Source organism: Lactuca sativa, chromosome 4, assembly GCF_002870075.4.
Source record: "Lactuca sativa cultivar Salinas chromosome 4, Lsat_Salinas_v11, whole genome shotgun sequence".
In the NCBI taxonomy this organism is placed as follows: Eukaryota; Viridiplantae; Streptophyta; class Magnoliopsida; order Asterales; family Asteraceae; genus Lactuca; species Lactuca sativa.
In genome coordinates this window covers 290,793,442-290,815,016 of record NC_056626.2, presented here as the reverse complement: position 1 = coordinate 290,815,016, position 21,575 = coordinate 290,793,442, and the positions used below count along the sequence as shown (strand labels likewise).

The 21,575-nt window shown below is 33.8% G+C and overlaps 1 protein-coding gene and 1 long non-coding RNA gene across 3 annotated transcripts; both read right to left on the bottom strand.

The window, feature by feature from the left end:
• Positions 1-7,751: 7,751 nt before the first annotated feature.
• On the bottom strand, positions 7,752-14,864 carry LOC111882480 (crossover junction endonuclease EME1B). 2 transcript variants are annotated; one of them, XM_023878844.3, is made up of 15 exons: positions 14,487-14,864; positions 13,837-13,980; positions 13,628-13,668; positions 13,295-13,523; positions 11,090-11,197; positions 10,960-11,003; positions 10,697-10,864; positions 10,439-10,592; positions 10,236-10,345; positions 9,950-10,134; positions 8,783-8,846; positions 8,578-8,696; positions 8,364-8,453; positions 8,162-8,276; positions 7,752-8,060 (listed from the first exon to the last, which is right to left on the bottom strand). In XM_023878844.3, the coding sequence occupies exons 1-15, from the start codon at positions 14,824-14,826 to the stop codon at positions 7,860-7,862; spliced, it is 2,112 nt and encodes a 703-aa protein (XP_023734612.1). In that variant the 5' UTR covers positions 14,827-14,864; the 3' UTR covers positions 7,752-7,859. The 2 variants fall into 2 exon arrangements, with proteins under 2 accessions (XP_023734612.1, XP_023734613.1); XM_023878845.3 differs by having other exon boundaries at positions 13,295-13,514.
• Positions 14,865-19,633: 4,769 nt separating this feature from the next.
• LOC128133920 (uncharacterized) lies at positions 19,634-20,593 on the bottom strand. The gene is made up of 3 exons (XR_008232232.1): positions 20,403-20,593; positions 19,974-20,303; positions 19,634-19,883 (listed from the first exon to the last, which is right to left on the bottom strand). It is a non-coding gene; the product is annotated as an uncharacterized LOC128133920 (long non-coding RNA).
• Positions 20,594-21,575: the final 982 nt, after the last annotated feature.

The following is a 21,575-nucleotide window of genomic DNA, read 5'->3' as shown; positions in this document are numbered from 1 at the left end:
GAAAATAATATTTAAAAAAAGAATTTTTGGATTTTTCCATTTATTTTGCATTTTAAAATTATTTTTAGATTTGGTCTCACGGTCTCACAAAATTAGAATGGTCTCAAATGAACCTGAACATATATATATATATATATATATATATATATATATATATATATATATATATATATATATATATATATATATATATATATATATATTATTAAACCCAATACCTTCTAGTTAGTAGTTAGATTTGAACATTTATATTAGCCAAGTGGGCTAGCCCAACTTGTAAGTAATGATTATTAAGAGACAAAAAAAGAACATGTTATATTCTTTTAGAGAAATTAAATATCCTCCTACTTTTTGTTCCTACATATCCTTCTATCCAATGAAATTGTGACATGTGTAACATTTAATGAGATTTAATGATATTTTAGGATACTAATATGACACATGTCATCATTTAAATGGATATGAGGATTAGTAAGATTAAAAGGTAGGAGGATATTTAATTTCTCATTCTTTTAGGATAAATTAAAACAAAACGTGTGAATATGTTCAAAACTCATATACTAGATATTTGATGGTCATTACACCATGTGAATATGTTGCCTCGGGGATAAACAACTAAATCTTGAAAGCCAATAAATTCGGGGACATCCCAAAAGTCAATACCACCTCCACCAGACGGATCATTGTCTCATGTCCCTTGTTTTTCATAAACACTGAAAAACATAGTTCATCGTTGATACATTTAACCCAAGTCTTGTAAGAAAGGACATACACGATTGTCTCCATTTGGGGATAGTAACTTGGAAATAACGATTTCTTTATTGTTTCAAACTTCATGTGTGTTGATGGAGCTTTTGTTATTGTGATTGAATGATATAGGATTTTATCGTGAAAATTGTAAATTATAAAAGATATTGCTTGAATCAATGTTTTCATTGCTAGAAAATGAATCAACAACAACATATAGTGTTTGAAATTATAAAAAGATATGAGCAAGTTGGCTATTTTCCTTATCATACATGGATGAGGAAGAACATTTAATAAGTATATAATGTTTTCTTTTCATCATCCTTCAAAGGGTTTAGCGGTGTCAAGGAAAAGTTAAACCAACATGCGCACCTAGTTGCAGTCGTGGATGTGAGATGCGAGTTACGTAAAATAGTGTATTTTAGGCGTATTTTGCACTTCATTGTGATAGGGTTCTCATTGTTAGCAATCCTCATTTTTTGGAAAGTGCACAGGTTTCCACAAGTATAAATACGTCCTCCCCATTCAACGACATTTTAGAGTATTCACTTTGCGTTTATCGGATCATCCATAGTCATTGGAACGAAACGATAATCAGAATTAAATACTAAAGTTTTACGATAAATCTTACATCCTTAGAGTTTCCTAAAAACTTTTAAGGGCATGAGTTCTTCCATCTAGTTATCATCGGTAATTAATACACTATCTTCATGTTGGTTTTATGTTTCGTTTTATTTTTTTCAATTCACCCAGTAACATTTTTAAGGGCATGGGTTCTTCCATTTAGTTATCAACAATAATTGATACACTTCATGTTGGTTTTATGTTTCGTTCTATTTTTTTCATTTCATCCGATAACTGTTAGCATATATTTGTATGTATTGTGTATGTATGTTCGCCCAACTACTCTATGACCCACTGTTTGTATTGGTGTCCTATATATTTGTTAATGAATACAGAATCATTCAAGGGCAAACCATTTGACTATTGTGGTATTAGAGATCTTTTCTCAATCTTTCTAATTATTCTCCTCCATCTTCGTTTCTTTCCCTCCCATCTCTTCTCAGCCGACTCTAGCATCTCCCATTTTCCATGGCTCCTGTAACACCCCAGTTTTCAAGTAATTTAAAATCCTCCCTTGGGTTTTATTTATGTCGCTTTTGGTCCTTGGAATTTAATGAAGTGGCCATGGGAAGCCCTAGTGGCAAAGAAGTAACTTATGGAGCATGAGTTGTACGATGGGCGTACGTCTGTCCGAGTGAAACCCTAACCTTTAGGGTTTGTGGGGTATTTAAGCATTCTTTTGGGTCATTTTGACTCATTCTTTCAGCCTCCAAGCCCCTTAGCCATTTTGAGTGAACCCTAACCCCCCATAGTGAGCATCTTAAGCTTGTAGTGTGGTTTTGTGTGCCAAAAGGAGAAGTTAATGCATCAAAGGGATCAAGGAAGGAAGCAAGCTTGTAGATATGGGATTATCATCTTCTTTGGAAGCTTCATAATGTATAAAGCTTCTACCTTTATGCTTGGATTGTTTAGATATTGCTTTGGTTGCTTTTTGGTGTTCTTCTTGCCCCAAAATTCCTAATTTTGTACATGGTTGTGTTGGACGTGTTAAGTTGTCCTTTCAGACCTTAGGATGGGTCCTAAGGCATAAAAATGAGGTTCCAATGGTTAGAAGTGTCCCATGTATTTGGTAGAAAGGTCTTGATGGATTAAGACTTGTATTAAGAGCTTTTAGATTTCTAAAGTCATAAAGTTTGGGACTTTATGACTCTAATGTGCATTTGGACCATGGATCTGAATTTTGGGCTTAAGTTCTTAAGCCATTAAGCACTTATCATGATTGTGGTCTTTGCGAGGGTACGCCCCGCGTACGAAGTCGACCACCCTGATGGTGGTCAATGTGAGGCGAAGTATGCCCAACATCCCGAAGGGGTACGCCTTGCGTACGTCCTCTATTTGGATTTCGGACTTGGGCTTCGGGTATTGGTCCATCTATTAGGCTTTGATACTTGGGCCCTAATAGACTAACTAGATAAGTGTGTTTTGGGCTAATAAGAGGATCGGACCTTTGGATAATGCCCAATAAGGAGTTGGGACCAATTTAGAAAATTGGGCCAAGTGTGGTCCTTGAAGTAATTTGGGCCTTTTGGATCAAGATTTGGGTTTAGTTTGCATTGGGTTGCGTTGGGCCATCTGGGATTTTATGGTTGCGTTTTTGGCTTGCTGATCTTCTTGGGTGAAGGACTTGAAAGGAATTAGGCCCAATTTGGAAAATGGGCCATAATCAGCTTAAGGAATTTATTTTGATATTGGGCCTTTTGTCATCAGTTTTGTCATCAGTGGGCTATGGAACAAAGGAGTATCGCGGGCCTACAACGAGGTGTTGACGGTGATTTTCAAATCTCCTCTGACTAGATGTTGATGGATTGTCATTTTGGTGTCTGTTAGCATGAATCTACAGTTAGATATTATTCATGGAATCCGCTATTGATGTGGTGTTGTCTTGATGTGGTGGTTCGGGGATCTGGTAGCCAGCAGCCAAGGATCATCTATGTGATCGGCAATGCGAGGTGAGTTTTTCTCACTGTACTTGCGGGTCGAAGGCACCAATGTCGGACCAGTATATTAATATCCTGTTATGCATGTTCTTGTGTTGTTATGATCTGTTAGATCGGTATCCTGGTAGATAAGATGATACTATGCTTAGTGATTTGTTAGATCTGTTGATTGGTTGTAGACTGTTATATGATTATCTACTATATCTGCATATGTTTGATTGGTGGTTGAGGCTTCTCTGCTTTGTGCGTAAGACAATAGGATGGGGCATTCCTACCAGATGGTTGAGGGTCGAGGGTATTCCAACTCGATGGTTAATTGAACTCATAGTATGTTGGCATTACAACCCGATGGTTGATTGGGCCTATAGTATGTTGGCATTCTAACCCGATGGTTGAGGATCTGGGGTATTCCAACCCGATGGTTGATTGGACCCATAGTATGTTGTTTTGTATATGTGCTATTGTTTTTGTGTTGGTACTTTGGGGGAACTCACTAAGCTTCGTGCTTACAATTTTGGTTTATGGTTTCAGGTACTTCAATGGATCGTGGCAAGGTGAAGGCGTGACCATACACATCCTCGTGTTTTTGGAACTTATGGTTTCTGGGATACTCTGATAACTTGAATGTTATTGAAAACTATGTGTAAATGATTCCGGTTTTAAATAAATGCTTTGGAAACAAGGGTGTTGTAAACACCTCTTTATTAAATGGGTTGTTTTGAAAGGTTTAAATTTTATTGAAATTTTAAGGATGTTACAAGTTGGTATCAGAGCCTTGGTTTGAGTGAATTGGAGGAACACTCATGTGAATACAATCTCAAACTACAAAAAATGGGTTTTCAAAACAATTTTAAAATGGTTTTCAAAATAATCAAGGAGGATGCAATGTGTACGATCAACCGGAGCCATTAAGTAGACCCCAAATTACCACACAATTATTTGATATTATGCTGTGTTATGTTATTTTAGAACAACATGCTAGTGATAGGCTAGGGATCTTCAGAAATTGTATGATAGAATTGCCTTATTATATGATGCCTGATAGCCTAGGATTCTCTTTTTATGAAATTGACATCATTACTGTAGTTACTTAATGTATGCATCATAGTTTTACATAACTAAGATTCGATAGCCTGAGAATATTCGGTTTAGCCTTATTTTATATTCTTGTTTAATGAAGGGCTTAGGGTAGGATTAGGTATTCGACTGTCTATAGGATCCAGTGTTATGTATGTCTAGCATACACGAGTGCTACAAGGTTGGTGGAAGTTTCATGAGTGGGGGCGGTGTTTAGTGGGTCAGCACGAGGAAGAATTATCCACACTGAGGAGAGTAAGAGCAGGGCGAAGGTGCATCCGTGGCATGGGAGTTTGAGAGAGGTTTTCGTATGAGGATCTTCTTGATTTTTATTGCATTTTAGTGCCAGCCGGCTCCTCTACACGAATGTTGTTTGCTTTGTGCTTTATGGAACTCATGAGTGATCTAAGTTAGCTATTAAATGAATATGTCAAGTCACATGTGAAAAAGGTTGAATAATCTCAGAGTGACGAATTTGACCCTGCTTCGCAGCTCTCGTTTGAGTCCAACCATTGTAGAGATGAGTCTGGTACTCGGAGGATTATCTGAGCTTTGTCGCATGTGATTGTATTCATGAAATAGCTAATTGGCTTTGTGAGGAGTTCCTCAACAGCTGATCGTAGAGAAGTGTCGAACCCTAGGATAGCCTTGGAAGTATTTTAGTGTAGGAGCAGGTTTCTGGAGTATTTGGTGACTAGGACTTTAAAGACCCACGAGGAAAGTATGGATAGGTGTGGAAGGTAGTATTGGGCCCCTACTACTAAAAGCACAGGATTCATACTCGCTTCAAGGAAGATTTCGGGGATTCTAAGGACTGGTCAAGGAAGATAGCATGGTTGGATACCATGGTTCGCGACAATGGTTCTGTTCCTGTTAATCTTTTGGCTGTGGCTGCTCAATCATGGGTATGGGATTGGTATGTGTTGTGAGCTCAGTGGCATTATGGATTTGGGTTGTATGGTGCAAACCTAGTGAGTTTTGGTTTGAGGCCTTGGGGGGGGGGGGGGGGGGGAGGGGGGGGGTTTGCTCAAGGTTGGGAATGCGAGACGCGAGACTCAGGAAGGGAGCAATGATTATGATCAGTATGGGTTTTGCAGGTGGAAGTAGAATGGTTAATTGATGGATTGGAATGTCTTTATCTAGAGCAAGGGTTATGCCCTTCAAGTTTTTCGAGTTCGAAAGAGTGAGCAGGCTTGTGACCTCCAGGGTCAGGTTGTATTTTCAACCTCGGGGTCTATTGGTCGCAGTGTTTAGCGACAGTATGTCAGCGCCGGTATGCACAGGTGGACGATATGGCATGAGTATCTTGTGATGCAAGCACGTGCCCATATTCTCAGGAAATGTGAAGGCCAGGTGTGGGATTGTCGTTGGGATTGCGAGTAAGGAAGGTATGTTTGGGTCGTTGATTGGTAGTTGTCTATGCTTGTAAACGGTTATAAGTGGGGATATCAGAGGTCTTCAGCTAAAATTCAGGTTTCTCTTGAGATTCGATTGATCCGTATCGGGAGGATCATTCTGCGTATGTTATTCATTTCATGGTCAGGAATGATCGTACCTGGTTGAGCCGGTTTGAGTTGTGAGTTGGTTTCAAACCAGTGGGTGGTAGTTAGAACCCCAAGTGGGGGAGAACTGGAATCCTCGAGTTGAGTATCAGTCTTCTATAGCTCCTTGAGAGAGTTTTCTCCAACAAAAACCAAGAAAAATGAGTGTTCCAAAAAAAATTTAGGTGTTTATACCCTGAAAAAGGCAAAATCGCAGGTGGTAGCATCCATATGCGAACGTACAAGTCCCTGATGCACAACCATGCTTTAGCAGTTTGTACGTTCACAGCAAATCACAGATGGACTTAATCCATCTGCGATTTTAGTGGCTATTTTTGTAACTTTGAGTTTTTTTGGCTATTATCTGTAAAGTAATTAGCAAAAAATGCTAAATTTGCTATTTTCTCTAATAATAATAATAAGATATGCCAAAGTAGGCCGATTGGGTTTCTTTGAGAAGACATGGATACTAAATTTGACATATTGTCTATAACCCGCTCCATCATATGCTTTTCTTGAAATTTGACCATTTTGATTCAAATTCTTTTGACCATTCCTTTTTTTTCATAATTAACATTGGGGTTTTTTTTTTGGGATGAAAAGCGGTTTTCCATTAGTATATGTTCTGTTTTACAGTATGATGTTGTTATGATTCAGTCAATGCATCAATACAATTTCTTTGAGTTGAATGGCTTAGTTTCTCATGCCAATATGCCATCTTTACATCAACAATTTCAAAATTTTCTTAAGACACTTTCTCAAATTGTTGTTCAGCTCCTCCAAGAAGGTGAATCCCTTGTGTTTTTCTCCTTCAAATATTAACTATCACATGACCATCTGACTGGATTTCATTTTCAGTTATTATGGACTTCATGAAGGGGTAGATGTGTTAGAAGTCATGGATGGAAAGTTGACTACACTATTAAACTATTAAGTATGGTAACTTAAATTAATTGGTAATGCGTTACAAGGGCTTTCTGGGCTATATTTGCAATTTATGAGGGGCCAAAGATCCTAAAACAAATCCCAACAGGGAATGGGACAAGCAAAAGGAAAGGGTAAAACCGTAAAAGATAGAAACAAATGGAGAGATTAATTTTGAAAGGAAAAGGGTAAAAAAAAAAATTAAGTAAAAATAGATTGTGAAAGATAACCATTTTTTAAAAATTCCTTTATATAGGAGTGTCCAAAACGACCGGGTCAGACTTGAGCCCGGAATAACATTTACTTTGCCAGTAAATATAAAATAGATTATCTTTCTTAAATATAATTAAAAAAATATATGGTTAGTTTAATTAATATCCCTAAAAAAACATCCCGTGTTACTAAATAGTAAATACTAACATAGGCACATGAGAGTGATAGCACTCATACTGATTCATCCATTATTGCTTATGGGCTTAAATCCTATTTCGTGGCCCATTAGTTATAAGTATGCATCATACAAGCATTATCTAGACTCTGTACCCTAAACTCTTGGTGTAGTCACCTAGCAACACATTGAGTAGTTTATTACCAAGAGAATATTAATATACTTGTATTCGACAATCATTTTGTTGCATGACATACAGATTTAAATGGCATTGATCATTATCGATTCATTTGGGCACATTAGTCAGTCTTAATTGTCGAGGGTAAGTATCACTCATATTGGGTGTGAAAATTATCATTCTAGTAATTATTATAATCAATACATTTTTTTTAAGAGGTAACACAGTTTTGTCTACCTACCACAGGGTTTAAACCTTGAACTCAACCAATTGACTGATGGACACATTTCCACCACCTATACTAGTACCTTTAGCATCATAATAAATCTAAAACATAATAATAAAACGATCATATAATCATATGATACTAACACTAATTTTCTCGAATGGGACATATAATTCACATACAGATACAAACATAACAACCCCAGAGATACATTTGCTTAAAACATAGATTTTACTTTTTGTGATGATTGAGGACTAAAGAAATCAGCACCATTTTCCACATCATCGGTTTTGGTGGTCCCACGTTCAGCCATTAATATCCGGTAAATTCTCTTGGAACAAATCTCTCCTAATCTTCTGTTATCTCCAACCACTCCTTCCGTTTTCAAATTCTCAAGTAAAAACTCTTTCTCGTGCTCCTACATATGTTTAAAATGTTTTATAAAAAAACCGATATCAATTGGACAAAAAGTTTTATAAAAAAAAAAAAAAAAAAAAAAAACATTTATTTGATACTGACTGATTTTGTTGGATCCATATACACAGTCAAGAGTGACTTCATGGTTGGATACTTCTTCCATATTGCTATGGCAGCACGTGGTTGTACCTTTGGGATAGCTATTAACGCTTTTAACCTACAAGGAAAACAAAAATTAAAACATTATAAAATAATAACAATCTACATATTACTATTTAATTTAAAGTATAATAAAAGTTGTTACCAAATGTTCTTTTTTATTAGAAATCGGTCAGCATCTTTGGGAATAAGGGTACCATTATTAGCATTGACCGATAAACGTGTAAGCTTCTTCCTAACATTTTAGACCAAAATATAAAAAAAGGACATTAGCATAAAATCAAATGAAATAAGTTTCTAATACTTATATAATAAATAATTTCAATTTTTTGAAAAAAAAAAATTTGAAGGAAAAGTACCTAAACTGGCAAGAGGCGAGGCTGGATGTTAGACCTACAACATGTTCAGCTAATTCGGATTCATCTGTGCATAATCTTGAATGGACTCCAACAAAGTGTGTTGTTAGATTTGACAACATCTGTGAAAAGTTTAAAAAAAAAAAAATAATGTTTTTTTGTATTATTATATTGTATTTAAAAACTAAATTTCAATTTAAGGAAAGACCTGTTCCACAGGTGGACGCCTCCACCCGCTATGATTTCCAGGGTTCTTGTAGTGTTCTTGTTCCCTTGCAAACACAAAGACATCAAATAAAAAAATAACAAAATTTTTGTAAAAGTATAACTTTAAAGAGGAAAAAGAAAAGCATACACTTGGCTACATTTCATTGGAGCCCACTCAAGGATAAAATATTTTTTTGTATGCAATGGGACTATAATGATGAAGTGAAATACAGAAAATGACAACGTACTTTAGGTTAGGTTTTTTAATTTTAAAAAAAAAAAAAAATGAATTTTAGGTTAGGTTTGGTTTTTTACATATAAAAATTGGGGTTAATCTCATAAAAAACCTTATATTTTGTTTTTTTTTTCCCGATTAAACCTCAATTTAATTTTTTCCCCGAAAAAAAAAGTGTGTTTTTTCATTTTTTCTAAAAAAAAACCCTCAACTTTGTCTTTTTTCCGATAAAAACCCTCAACTTTCAAACTGTTTCCAAAAAAACACTCAATTTTTTTAGTTTTTCTCGAAAAAACCCTCACATTTTACAAGTTTTTTCGGGGGTTAGTCTCATAAAAGACCCTATATTTTTGCGTTTTTTATGGATTAAACCTTAAATTTATTTTTTGCCTGAAAAAGACCTTGTATTTTTTCATTTTTTCCAATCTGGCCTTTTTAGTCATTTTTTTCCAAAAAAATGTAAAATGTAAGGGTTTTTTCACATTAAACCACAAAATTGAGGGTTTATTTGGAAGCCATTAGAAGGTTGAGGGTTGTTTTCGGGAAAAAAAAGAAGACAAAGTTGAGAGTTTTTTCAGAAAAAATGAAAAACACAAGATCTTTTCTAGGCAAAAAATAAATTTGAGGTTTAATCCGAAAAAAAAAAAAAAAGAGGTTTTTTATGAGATTAACCCTAAAAATTGAAGGAAAAAAAAATTCCAGAAACAACCTAGTTTTATATATATGTTTAATTGATTAAGTATGTTAAAAATTAAAACAACAAACAAGCATTTGCGGTTTTCATAAAGAGCATGTGTTTATGTCGCGTTTTATTTTTCTTAATACATCACTTTGTTTTTTGTTAAAATTCTAAATCAATAAATAAAATAGTTCCGCTTCAGCAGCCAATATCCAAATCCCTAAAATGGTGAAAGTAAATTGTGAAATTAATACCTCTTGTTGATGTATGACGTAAGCCTATTTGTGAGGTAACAAATGGTATGAGATGGATACATGGATTGAACACGTGTCACATGATCCATAAATGAAGAAGTTTCATCATCCATCACAAGTTTGCAAAACTCTTCAGCCTCAAAAATCACCAAAACATATGGGATTTCAGTCCCACGAGTCAACGCCTGTTAAATATAATATATTAAAACTTTTCAAATTTTCAAATCATTTACTTTTTTTTCTTTTTTTTGAAAAATCCATAAATTGAAATGAAGGATTTAATTACATGTGTGATATGTTGTGGAACAGACATGTTCCAAATAATCGACTTTTCAACAGCATTTGAAGTGATACGATATTGAATTCCTTTTTCAGCAAAACGTGTAAGCAGTTGTCCTAAACTAAGAAACAAGGCACATTATTAAATAATAAATACAACTTTATACTTTTTAAAAAATATAAAATATAAAATTCAATCTTTGAATTTACCTCCAATTGAGCCTTGTTCTATTACTTTAGTGTCGATTTGAGCTACAATGGATTTTTGAGCAAACTTTCCTTTTTCATAATTTTGAATGTCTTTTTGCATTTTCTTCATCTCTGCAGCTTGTGCCTTGAGAGCTAATTTTTGTAACTTCTCTTGCTTAAATATTATATAAGATGTATTATTTATCAGTAAGTTAATATATAATGTTACATAAACAATTTTTATATTTTTTTTAAGTTGGGTAAAAGTAAAACACGAACCTCCTTTTGTTGTTTCTTTTCATTCATCAAACGAGCTTTTTCTTCCTTAGTAACTCCGCCATTACTCCTTTTCTTATTTACATTATTACCCTTTGTTTTTTTACCTTTTGGACTAATGTTTTTAATTGTCGAATTCTCAATGTCATCTTCTCCAGAAAAACAGGAGACCTGACTTCCATTTTAAATAATTAATAAAGTAGAAAAATATAGTTTATAAATACATAATATAAGAAAAGTCAATAAATTTTGAAAAAAGAAATTACCTGAGGTGGTTCATCTTCTAACATATACGGGAAACAAGAGTTGTCTGCAAATAGTGTATATAAGAATGTTTCTTTTTGAATTAATGAAAAAAGAAAGATTTTATAAATAAATTTCTAGATCAGAATTAACCCTGTAAGATTGAGGATTTTGAACATGGAAGTGATGTAGATTCTTTTAATTTTTCAGGGAAGTTCTCAAATCCTTCGGATTCATCATCGGATTCTAAACATATCAATCCTGTAACACAATATTTTATAATTTTAATAATGAGTACAAGGATTAAACTTGTAAACAACAAAAAGTTTAGCTTAAGTAAAAAAGAATGATCAAATACACTGAATTTGGAATTTATAACTTTTAGAGAATAAAGATTTCATATTACAAATGGCAAGAGTTTGAAAAATAAAGATTAAAAAGAAATGGTTTAGGATAAAAAGAAAAATATATATAAGATTTAATCCAATATTTTCTCTGTAGTGTTTAACAACTTCTAGTCACCAAACTTGTTAATAGAAACAGAGATGCCTTCTTTGGAATAATTTAGGGTTCAAAAATTACATCTTGAAAATACCATATTTGAGAAAAAGAGGACATTTCATGGTATTGAAGGTATGTTGCTATTTTGGGCTTATGGGCTAATTAAATAATTTTGTATTGGGATTAAATGTTAATATTGGACTTGGTTTACCATGTTAAAAGATTAAGAACTTGTTTAATTTAAGGGAAAATGACTTGTAAGAGTAACGAAGTATCAACATTATACAAAAAATACCATTAAACTTTTTTTTGTATACATATCGCCAACCAACTATAAAGTTTGTATACATATGACCATTAAACTTTATATTTGTTCAAAAAATACCATTGCGTTACCGGTGATAGTAGGTCAACCGCCACGTGTCATGCCACGTGGTTGCTGACATGGATTTTACTGTTTATTATGTACTCATTATACCATTAAACTTTTTTTTGTACACATTATACCATTAAACTTTTTCTTGTACATATTTTACCATTAAACTTTTTTGTACTCATTTTACCATTAATCTTATATAATTTATTCAAATAAAATAACATTTCAAAAAAGACATATTATTACATCAAAATGGGTTTTCCATCATTGTTACTCCTTGATTTTGTAAGGTTTGAGGGAGAGGGTTTGTTTTTGACAATGATACTAAATACTCCCTTTTGCAACAACATTGTACATTTATGTTGGTCATACATCGACTGAAAACCATATGTTGTTTACCCCCCCCCCCCCCCCCCCCCCCCGCGCTCTTCCTTCTTGATTAGAAATATGCATTAAAGTTATATTGTTGTTTACCGATAGGAAAATGACTTATAATGGTAAGTTTATTAAGGTTTAGCTAAAATAATGAAGAGTTGATTATTTCTTAGGCACTCTATAGGGAAGTCTCAAGTTCAAACCTTGTGGTTTTCAATCGATGTATGACCAACATAAACGTAAGATGTTGTTGCAAAAGGGAGTGCTTAGAATCATCGTAAAAATGAACCCTCTCCCCTAAACATTACGAAATCAGGAATCAGGGAGTAACAATGATGGAAAACCCATTTTTATGTAATAACATGTCTTTTTTGAAATGTTATTTTTTTTAATAAATTATATAAAATTAATGGCAAAAATGTGTAAAAAAAGTTTAATGGTAAAATATGTACAAGAAAAAGTTTAATGGTATAATGTGTACAAAAAAAGTTTAATGGTATAATGGGTACATAATAAACAGTAATATCCATGTCAGCAACCACGTGGCATGACACGTGGCGGTTGACCTACTATCACTGGTAACGCAATGATATTTTTTGAACAAAGGTAAAGTTTAATGGTCATATGTGTATAAATTTTATAGTTGGTTGGCGATATGTATACAAAAAAAAGTTTAATGGTATTTTTTGTATAATGATGATACTTCGTTACCCTTACAAATCATTTTCCCGTAATTTAAATGGAAGAATTAGACTTTAGGAGATTTAATCAAGGTAACATGCTTTGTTTATATGATTATAATCTATTATTAGTATGTTTACTAACATTATAAAAAACTTAGGCTTTGAGTTTGCTTAATTGGTAGATAATCGCTTAACCTAGTTGATTTATGTTGGAAATTGACTCAAATGAGATAATTGAGTCTCTATTTTGATGGAGTTTGATAGAAAATTGGACATGCAATGTTATTAGAATGATGTTTAATAACCTACATATAACTTTAGGTCATACTTTTATGCTAAAATCTGTGATTTAAAAAGAAAGACTTTATGTGTTTGTCTAATAAAAACAAGTGAATGCAATACTAAAGAGCAAAAAAGACATACCAGAGGGCTTAGGATTGGAAGATGACATAGAATTGTTGCATCTCACTAATGGAACATATGCTTTAAAGGATTCCTCCTTTTGTGGTTTCTTTTCATTCATCAAATGATCTTTTTCTTCTTCACTTGTCTTTCCTTCACTCCATTTCTTATTTACATATTTACCCTTTGCTTCACTTGTTGGATCCTCAATATCATCTTCTTCTCCAGAATGATCAGAAACCTGACTAGCCTTTCAAATAATTAAAAAACTAAAAAATATGCTTATAGGAAGAGAAAGAATTGGATATCTTATAGAACTTAAAATAGGTAACAACATTCAAAAGGAGAAAGTACCTTAGGTAGTTCTTCTAACATAGGTGATAAACAAGAGCTATCTGCACATTTATGTCTTGTATTACTTATTCATGACTAAAAGAAACACATAAATTAACAAACAATTTGTTTAGCCAATATTTTGAGAGACCCCTTCATAGAATTCCAATTAATTCTATATATGAAAGGTTAGGGATATATGATAAAGGGCTGGTTACAAAAAAACTAACCCTGTAACATAAAGGATTTTGAACATGTAGAAGGAATTTCTAAATTGTTTTCCACTTCTAGAGTAAGTGATGTTGACTCATTGAGTTTTTCAGGGAAGCTCCCAAACCCTTCACATTCCTCATCAGATTCTAAACATATCAATCCTGTAACACATGTATAAAGGCATTAAATAAAACAACAAACTTACCAAAGGTTCTTATAATACATTTACACCAAAAAACAACACTTAAATGGAACAAAAGGTATGGTTTACAGCATCCTACTCTTACACCTTTGGTTGGATGAAATGTAATGTTTAATGTGATCATCAGGTTTTCCTAGAACTTAATGTTTCAATTTTGAGTTTGAAAAGTATTGTGTTTCTTATAAGGCATTAGTGATTGGTGAGGACAAAGCTGGACAAAACTAACAATTTTATCATCAGATGTTTTCAACCACCTTCGGCTTTTCAAAACAAAGAACCCCACAAGAAGTTGCAGGAATAATTGAACAAATTTATATCAGAAAACAATAACTCAAAGCCACAGCAGGAACCGATTTCCATATATTCAATATCACCAGAAAAATCAAATCCCATGAAGCAAATGATACTCCCTAATTTGAAACCACAAAGGTGTATTCCCCCCCCTAAAGGGCCAGAGAGACATACCTGAGGGCTTAGGATTGGGAGATGAAGAGAATCTGGGTTGGGGATCCGACACAGCATTGTTGCCTCTGACTATTGGAACATATGATTGTGGAGATTCCACCATGGGCGTCTCTGGAACAACTGAAGGCGTCTCCGGTGCAACTGATGGCGTCTCGGGTACGACTGAAGGCGTCGAAGCAGCGGAGGGACTTGGCGATGGCTTGCGAGGAGTTGGGTCGTCATCGATAATGAAGACTGTTGTAGCGTTCGAATCAAAACTAATTCTTTGCTTCTTGGATTTAAACTGAAGTGGGGTTGTGTCGTCGTCGGAGATTATGTTCACCGGTATAGGGTTAGACATTGAGAAAGAGAAAACACTTTCGAATGGGTCAACTCAGCGGGTAATTTGATTTGTACAGAAAAGGTGTGGTTACATGAACACATTTACCCCCTATATTGTACTAAAGTTATATATTTAGTCCCCAATTTGAAGTTACATTTTGTTTTTGATTATTTATCTGTATTAGATATGGGTAGGGTTGTAAACGAACTCAACGTTCCGCAAACTGTTCGTGAACCGTTTGGCGGGAAATTTGTTTATGTTCGTTTATTTAATAAATAACGAACATGAACAATAGTCATGTTCGTTCAATTATGAATGTTCGTTTATGTTTGTTCATATAAATTCCTTTTATGTACTTATATGATTAATTCTGTTTAATTACATTACTATATAATATGTTCGTTTATGTTCATATATGTTCAATTATGTTTGTTTATCTTCGTTCATTTAAATTCGTTTAGTATGTTCACGAACATAGATGAACGAACATCAACAACGTAATTTGTTAAACGAACGAACATGAACAAGAAAGCTCGTTCATTTATCCGTTCGTGTTCATTCATTTGTTTGGCTACCTTAAACGAACGAACATGAACAAGTCAATGTTTGTGTTTGTTCGATTCGTTTACAGACCTAGATATGTACAACATGTTAAGGCATGTTATAACATCATTTTGATATCACATCATCCTTGGTGTTATAACACCAATTGAGAAAATGATCAATATGTTATAACACCCGCTAATTTTCACATTATAATTTCTTTTTTATTTATTTTTGTCGATTATTTTTTTAATATTTATAAAAACAAATGTAATTTAATAAAACATGTTATTTAAATAAAACCTAATTTTTAAATTAAACATAACATTTAAAAACTAAAAAAAACATTACAAGAAAGAAAAAATGTCATAAACCTAATAACTAATAAAAGACATTACAATAGGAAAAAAAATACATTGCCCCCCCCCCCCCCCCCCCCCCCCCCGGCGCTAAATTCACTATTTTTCATCTTTGTTACCGTCGTACATATAATCCGCAAAGTCTTCTCGAAGTTGCGTGTGTTTTCATGTATCTTTAATATCAATAACTTTATGTAAATATTTCATTGTCTTTGGTTGAAATTGCATATGTCTAGGTTTTGTATGCATATACTGTGCAATATTTCATCTTTATCTATAATCACTGTGTTATACATTATGATACATGTATCCATAATATCTTGTAGAGTGCATAGCTCATATGGTCGCTCCACATGTTCACCTATATTTCACTTCGGCTTTAGAACTCTAAAAGCATGTTCTACAATCTTACATGCTCCTTGTCTCCTCTTGAAAAAATTGTCTCTTGGTTCTACTAGGTGTCGAAATGTCTTCACGAATGTGGAATATGCATGATATATTCCATCTGTAAGGTAATACTCAAACTTATATTCATTTCCATTCACTGTTAAATGAGCATTCGGTGCCTTTCCTGACAAAAGATCGTTGAATATTAGTGGTTGATCAAGAACTTTGACGTCGTTGTTGGAACCCACAACCCTAAAATAAGCATGTCAAATCCATAAATCTTGTGAAGCAACAGACTCTAATATCAACGAATGCACTCCATGATAACCACTTGCATACTGGTCTTTCCACACCACGGGACAATTGATGGGTTTTATAGGTTATAAATTGTCACACCCCCGGACCAGAACGGCGGAATCGTCCGGAGGCGGGTGACGTCATTGTGAAGTATCATAACGATTGTATATAATTGAAGCATAGCAAAATCCAAACATCATACATCAATATAACAAGCTTACATTGTTTTACATCATGTTTATGTTTTCAAGTTTATACAAAAGAAACATCAGTAAGCAAATTTCCAAAATACAGCAAAATAATCTTGAGTCCTCGATCCATAACCTGCTTATTGATTTCCTGAGAATACAAGTCGTTTGAAAAGCGTCAACATGAAATATGTTGGTGAGCCCATAAGCATTTGCGTATAAAAACTTTGATGATAGTTTAGAAATCCAAAAAATCCAATATTTTCTTATCAAATAGTTGTAATTCTTGTTTCAAATCGAGTATAGTTGCATGTGTGTCTTAATTCATTGTTTTCGAAATCGTACAAATCGTTTCCCCATAAAATCCTATATTTTCTGATGGGTAAAATAGTAGCTTTGGTAAAAACATAACACTGGTGTGGAAAAGTCTCATCGAGATAGTAAAAAAAACAATAGTTGATTTTCAACCGAAAGTGAAATCTGTATAAATACGTTTCTGATGTATTCTAATGAGTCGTTATAACCATACAAATACGACGGAGTGCATGTTATGACATTCTTCAGGCGTCGGTTTTGTTTAAGACATTTGTCACCTTAGACTGGCCGGTCTAGCTGTAGCGAACAGCGAAGGTGCGGGGTGTCAATCCCGTATAGATCTATACACAAATTCCTTCCCTCCCTCTAGGAGACTGTAGTTATAACTCTTACAAGACTTAAAGCATACAATATTGTATTAATATATGTACTGTGAAGATTTGTCTGACTAGAATACTAACCGATCTTTGAGCAAATCGTGAAAATCATTATTTACTAAATAAATAATAATAATTGTAGTCGTAACTAGATATTTCATTTCGTTCGTTTCGTTTGTTGAAGTCAATCCGCTTTGAAATATTGATCAAAATGACCCAATATTATCAAAGCCGACAAACAGCCCCTTTTCTTTATAAAATACTATGTGTGACTCAATTTGTCGGAAAAATGTCAAGTTTTGATATATATATATATATATATATATATATATATATATATATATATATATATATATATATATATATAACTTTGACTTGTGTGAGTTCATGACAGCAGCTTTATGACATGCAAATTTTTTTTCTGTCATAAAGGCTTCATTTATGTATTTCCTTGGTGAAATTATTTATCAATATTTATAAATAATCCCTAATAGTTTGTAAATAGTCACAAAGTTCCCATTTTGGAAAAACTCTAGAAATAGTGTCAACTAAGCAATGTCCCTTTTTATAACTTTTACCTTTGAACATTAAAGCATACATAAAGGGGTTAAGTTGGACACAATCAAGAGTTGTGTAGCACCTGATCCCTGGTACACATTTAATTCAAAGTATTCTTATATTTTTCTCTGAGACTCGACAAGTTGGAGGCCCGACTTGTCGAGTAGAGTTGGGATCCGTAGACAATTTAAGTAACCTACTCGACGAGTCGGGAGACCGACTCGGCTAGTAGGTGTTGTACGAGTAAAACCCTAAATCTGAGGGTTTGCATCCTATTTAAACCACGTATTCAACCTCCGTCGTCCCTTATGCCCTCAGAACACCTCATATTGAAACCCTAATCATTTTTGTGAAGATCTAAGGCTTTTTTGGTGCATTTGGTGACTTGTGAAGGTTGAGAAGAAGAAGGAGACTTGAGAGTTCGAATTGGGGCTTGGGGATTCAAAGATCTAGTACAATCTTCAGCCTAATCAAGGTAAAATACCCCTATCTTGGTCTTCCATTTGATTAATCATCTTTAGGGTTTAGATTTTTGGGTGCATTTAAGGCTTTTCAAGCCATTTTCGGGATTGTGAAGTGATTCATGGCCTACTACTTAATATGGGCATATTTAGTTATAAAATTCACTACTAGAAAAAAGGCCTTTTACGACGCTCATTGCGCGTCGTAAAACGCTCAGACGACGCGCAAATGCGTGTCAAGGAAGGCCCTGTCATAAAGAGAGACGACGCGCTTTTGCGCGTCGTCTATAGACGACGCGCATTTACGACGCGCATTTATGACGCGCATTTACGACGCGCGGTTATGACACGCAATGCGTATCAAGGAAGCCCCTGTCATAAAAGAAGACGACACGCATTTGCGTGTCGTAACCTTACGACGCGCGTGTTTATGACACGCAATGCGTATCAAGGAAGCCCCTGTCAAGAAAGGTCATGTCATAAATAAAGATGACACACATTTTTGCGTATCATAATTTTAAATGTTTAAAAAAAATATTATTTATAGATTTACTAATTTTTCATATTAAATAATACATTATAAATCTCATAATAATAAATAAAATACCATAAATAACAAAGATAATTCATTTCACTAATATGTCAAATACAAATAATTATTCCAATAGTGAGTAAATGTTATAAAAAAATGAACTCATTTATATACAATTGCATTATTTAGCTTACTATGTGCCAACAACTTCTATCTTTTTCCTTCTCTGCATAAACTTCATTAGCAGCATCCTAAAGAACTTCTATCTTTTTCATCAGCAACATCCTCAAAAACTTCTATCTTTTTCCTTCTCTGCATAAACTTCTATCTCACACTCAATGTAGTTTTAAACATCAGGTTTAAAAAATCAACTTTAAGGTTGCCTTGTTAAAGAGAATGACTAGAATAGATTTCCCTTTTTCACAAGGCATGTGCTTTGCTTGCACATATATATGGAATCATTCTAACAAAAAAAAACTGTTCATGTCAACTACTCCAAGGACTATTACGTAATTTAACATGAAGAATTTTGTCCAGATGAAAGGATTGACTTTAAACTTTATAAAAATCATTTAACAAAACTTACCTGTTTGTGCTGCTGCTGATTCCGGAGCCAATCCGCGACTCCATCACTTGAAATTACAAGCTGTCCACCAACAGAAGATAGCTGAAGATCATGAATAAATAAAAGTTGTTAATAAAACACACAACATGCAAAACATGATATGAATTTGTGTTGTGTGTTTCTTTGAGGGTAGAAGAGTAATTTTACACATACCGTGCCGACAAGTGCGTAAGCTACAACCAAGGGTACAACTGTTAATAATAAAATAAGACACATTAAAATTCCCTAAATGGATGTGTTCAAAATTTTCAAATCTATATTCTCTTAAGAATAATAATATTAATTACCTGCTAACAAATCCAATTGTGTAACTCGATAGGATTACAAGCCTTAGCAAACTCTACACTTTGAAATTCTCCAAAAATATTTGTTCTCATTTTGATGAGAGACTAACTCTCTTCCCTTCCACAATAAACTTTTCACTGCGTTCAAGCTACAGTAAAAAAAAATAACAGAAATTATTAATATCAGAATCAAATGCAACCATATTCTATATAGTGTGACCAGAAAAAAAAAATCATACCTTCTGTCTCAAAAATTCAAGAGAATCCTTCTTTGAAGAGAAATTGGAAAAAATTGAAGAGTTTTCATCGATTAGAGCTTTGAGTTTTTTAAGCTTCAATGATTTCTCAGGTACTTGGCTAAGAAGCTTTCTACAGAGTTTCTTTAGCTTCACTTTTGATTCCGACACATCATCAATTTTTTGTTTTTTTAAAGAATGATCATCTTCCGACTCAGACTCCTCCCTCTCACTGTCGCTAAAAGACGTTTTTGTCCCTTGAAAGCGAACCCCTGCTATTTTCCTTGGGCGATCCTTTATACCAAGTCCCTGTTTTCCAGAAGTTGCTTTATCCTGCAAAAACAACAAAATATGTCAATTTTGTAGATGTTGATTCTTTATTCAAAAGTTGAGGTCTTTTTAGTTTTTATTATTAAAAAAAAAGGTACATACTTGTACAAGTTTGTAAAGATTCTCTTGATCCTCTTCATAAAATGCAGTCCTTTTGTTACTATTTTGAGTGATTTCCGATGTGCTGTTAGACTTCTTTCTCTTGGATTGTGCTCCAAGTAATCCTCCAGACACAAATCCAAATTTGTTACCCCACCAGTCTGGAGATATTTCTTTTTCGTATTCAGCTGCTAACAAATATTGAGATATTAAAAATATGATTTTCTTTTTAGTTTTAATACACCACTAAACCATAAAAATAAAGCATAACATGAAGTACATAATTACCTTGTGTTTCAGGATTATCAAATGCTTCCACCAGCTGTGCTTTATTATAAATATGATCCCTATGATTTCTGATTTTTACTTTGTTTCACTCCAAAATTGGAACTTGGAACATTTTTTTTCAATTTTGGTCCCTAGAATGTTGAAATAAGGACTAAAACTGAAAAAAAGGTTTCATGTTTGGACTAAACAAGGAAAAAGCAAAAATTACAGGGACCATTTTTGTAATTTACTACATATAGTGCAGCCATGGCCTACTATGCTGAATCCCTGCTAGTCCAAGTACTTTTGCAGGCAACTGTATACATGAGGAAAGTTATAAAAATGGAAGGCAAAGAGATTAAAAGATAATCAAGGACAAAATCATAATTTTACCTCTAGAGCAAGTATTTTGTGACAACCCCTGAACCAGGCAAATAGATGCCCACCTGCCAATAATCATTGTCACAAATTATTATATAAATAAATAACTAAGCCTACATCTCATAAAACCACTATAGTTTAATGAAAGAAAAAAGGCTGAAAGAAAAAAGATAAAGAAAGGCTGAAAGATGGGTTGGTGAGAGGTGAGCCAGTTGTCAGTAAATCATCTTCTACTTGATTTCCATATACATTTATTGCATCAAAAAGGCTGAAAGAAAAAAGATAAAGAAAATACAAATGAATGTTGTTTTTTTTTCAAATATTGTTAAGATAAGAATCAGAATATAAGATATTTGGTAGAATAGATAACTGATAACCTGCTGCCTCTTGTCATGATAGAGGCGGGATCAAACCGAAATCCATCGACATGCATCTTTGTTACCCAATATCTGTAGGAAGGTTTCATAAAGAAAAACTTAATTTACCAAGAATCAGGAACACATGTATGATTGTAAATTACAATTTTGG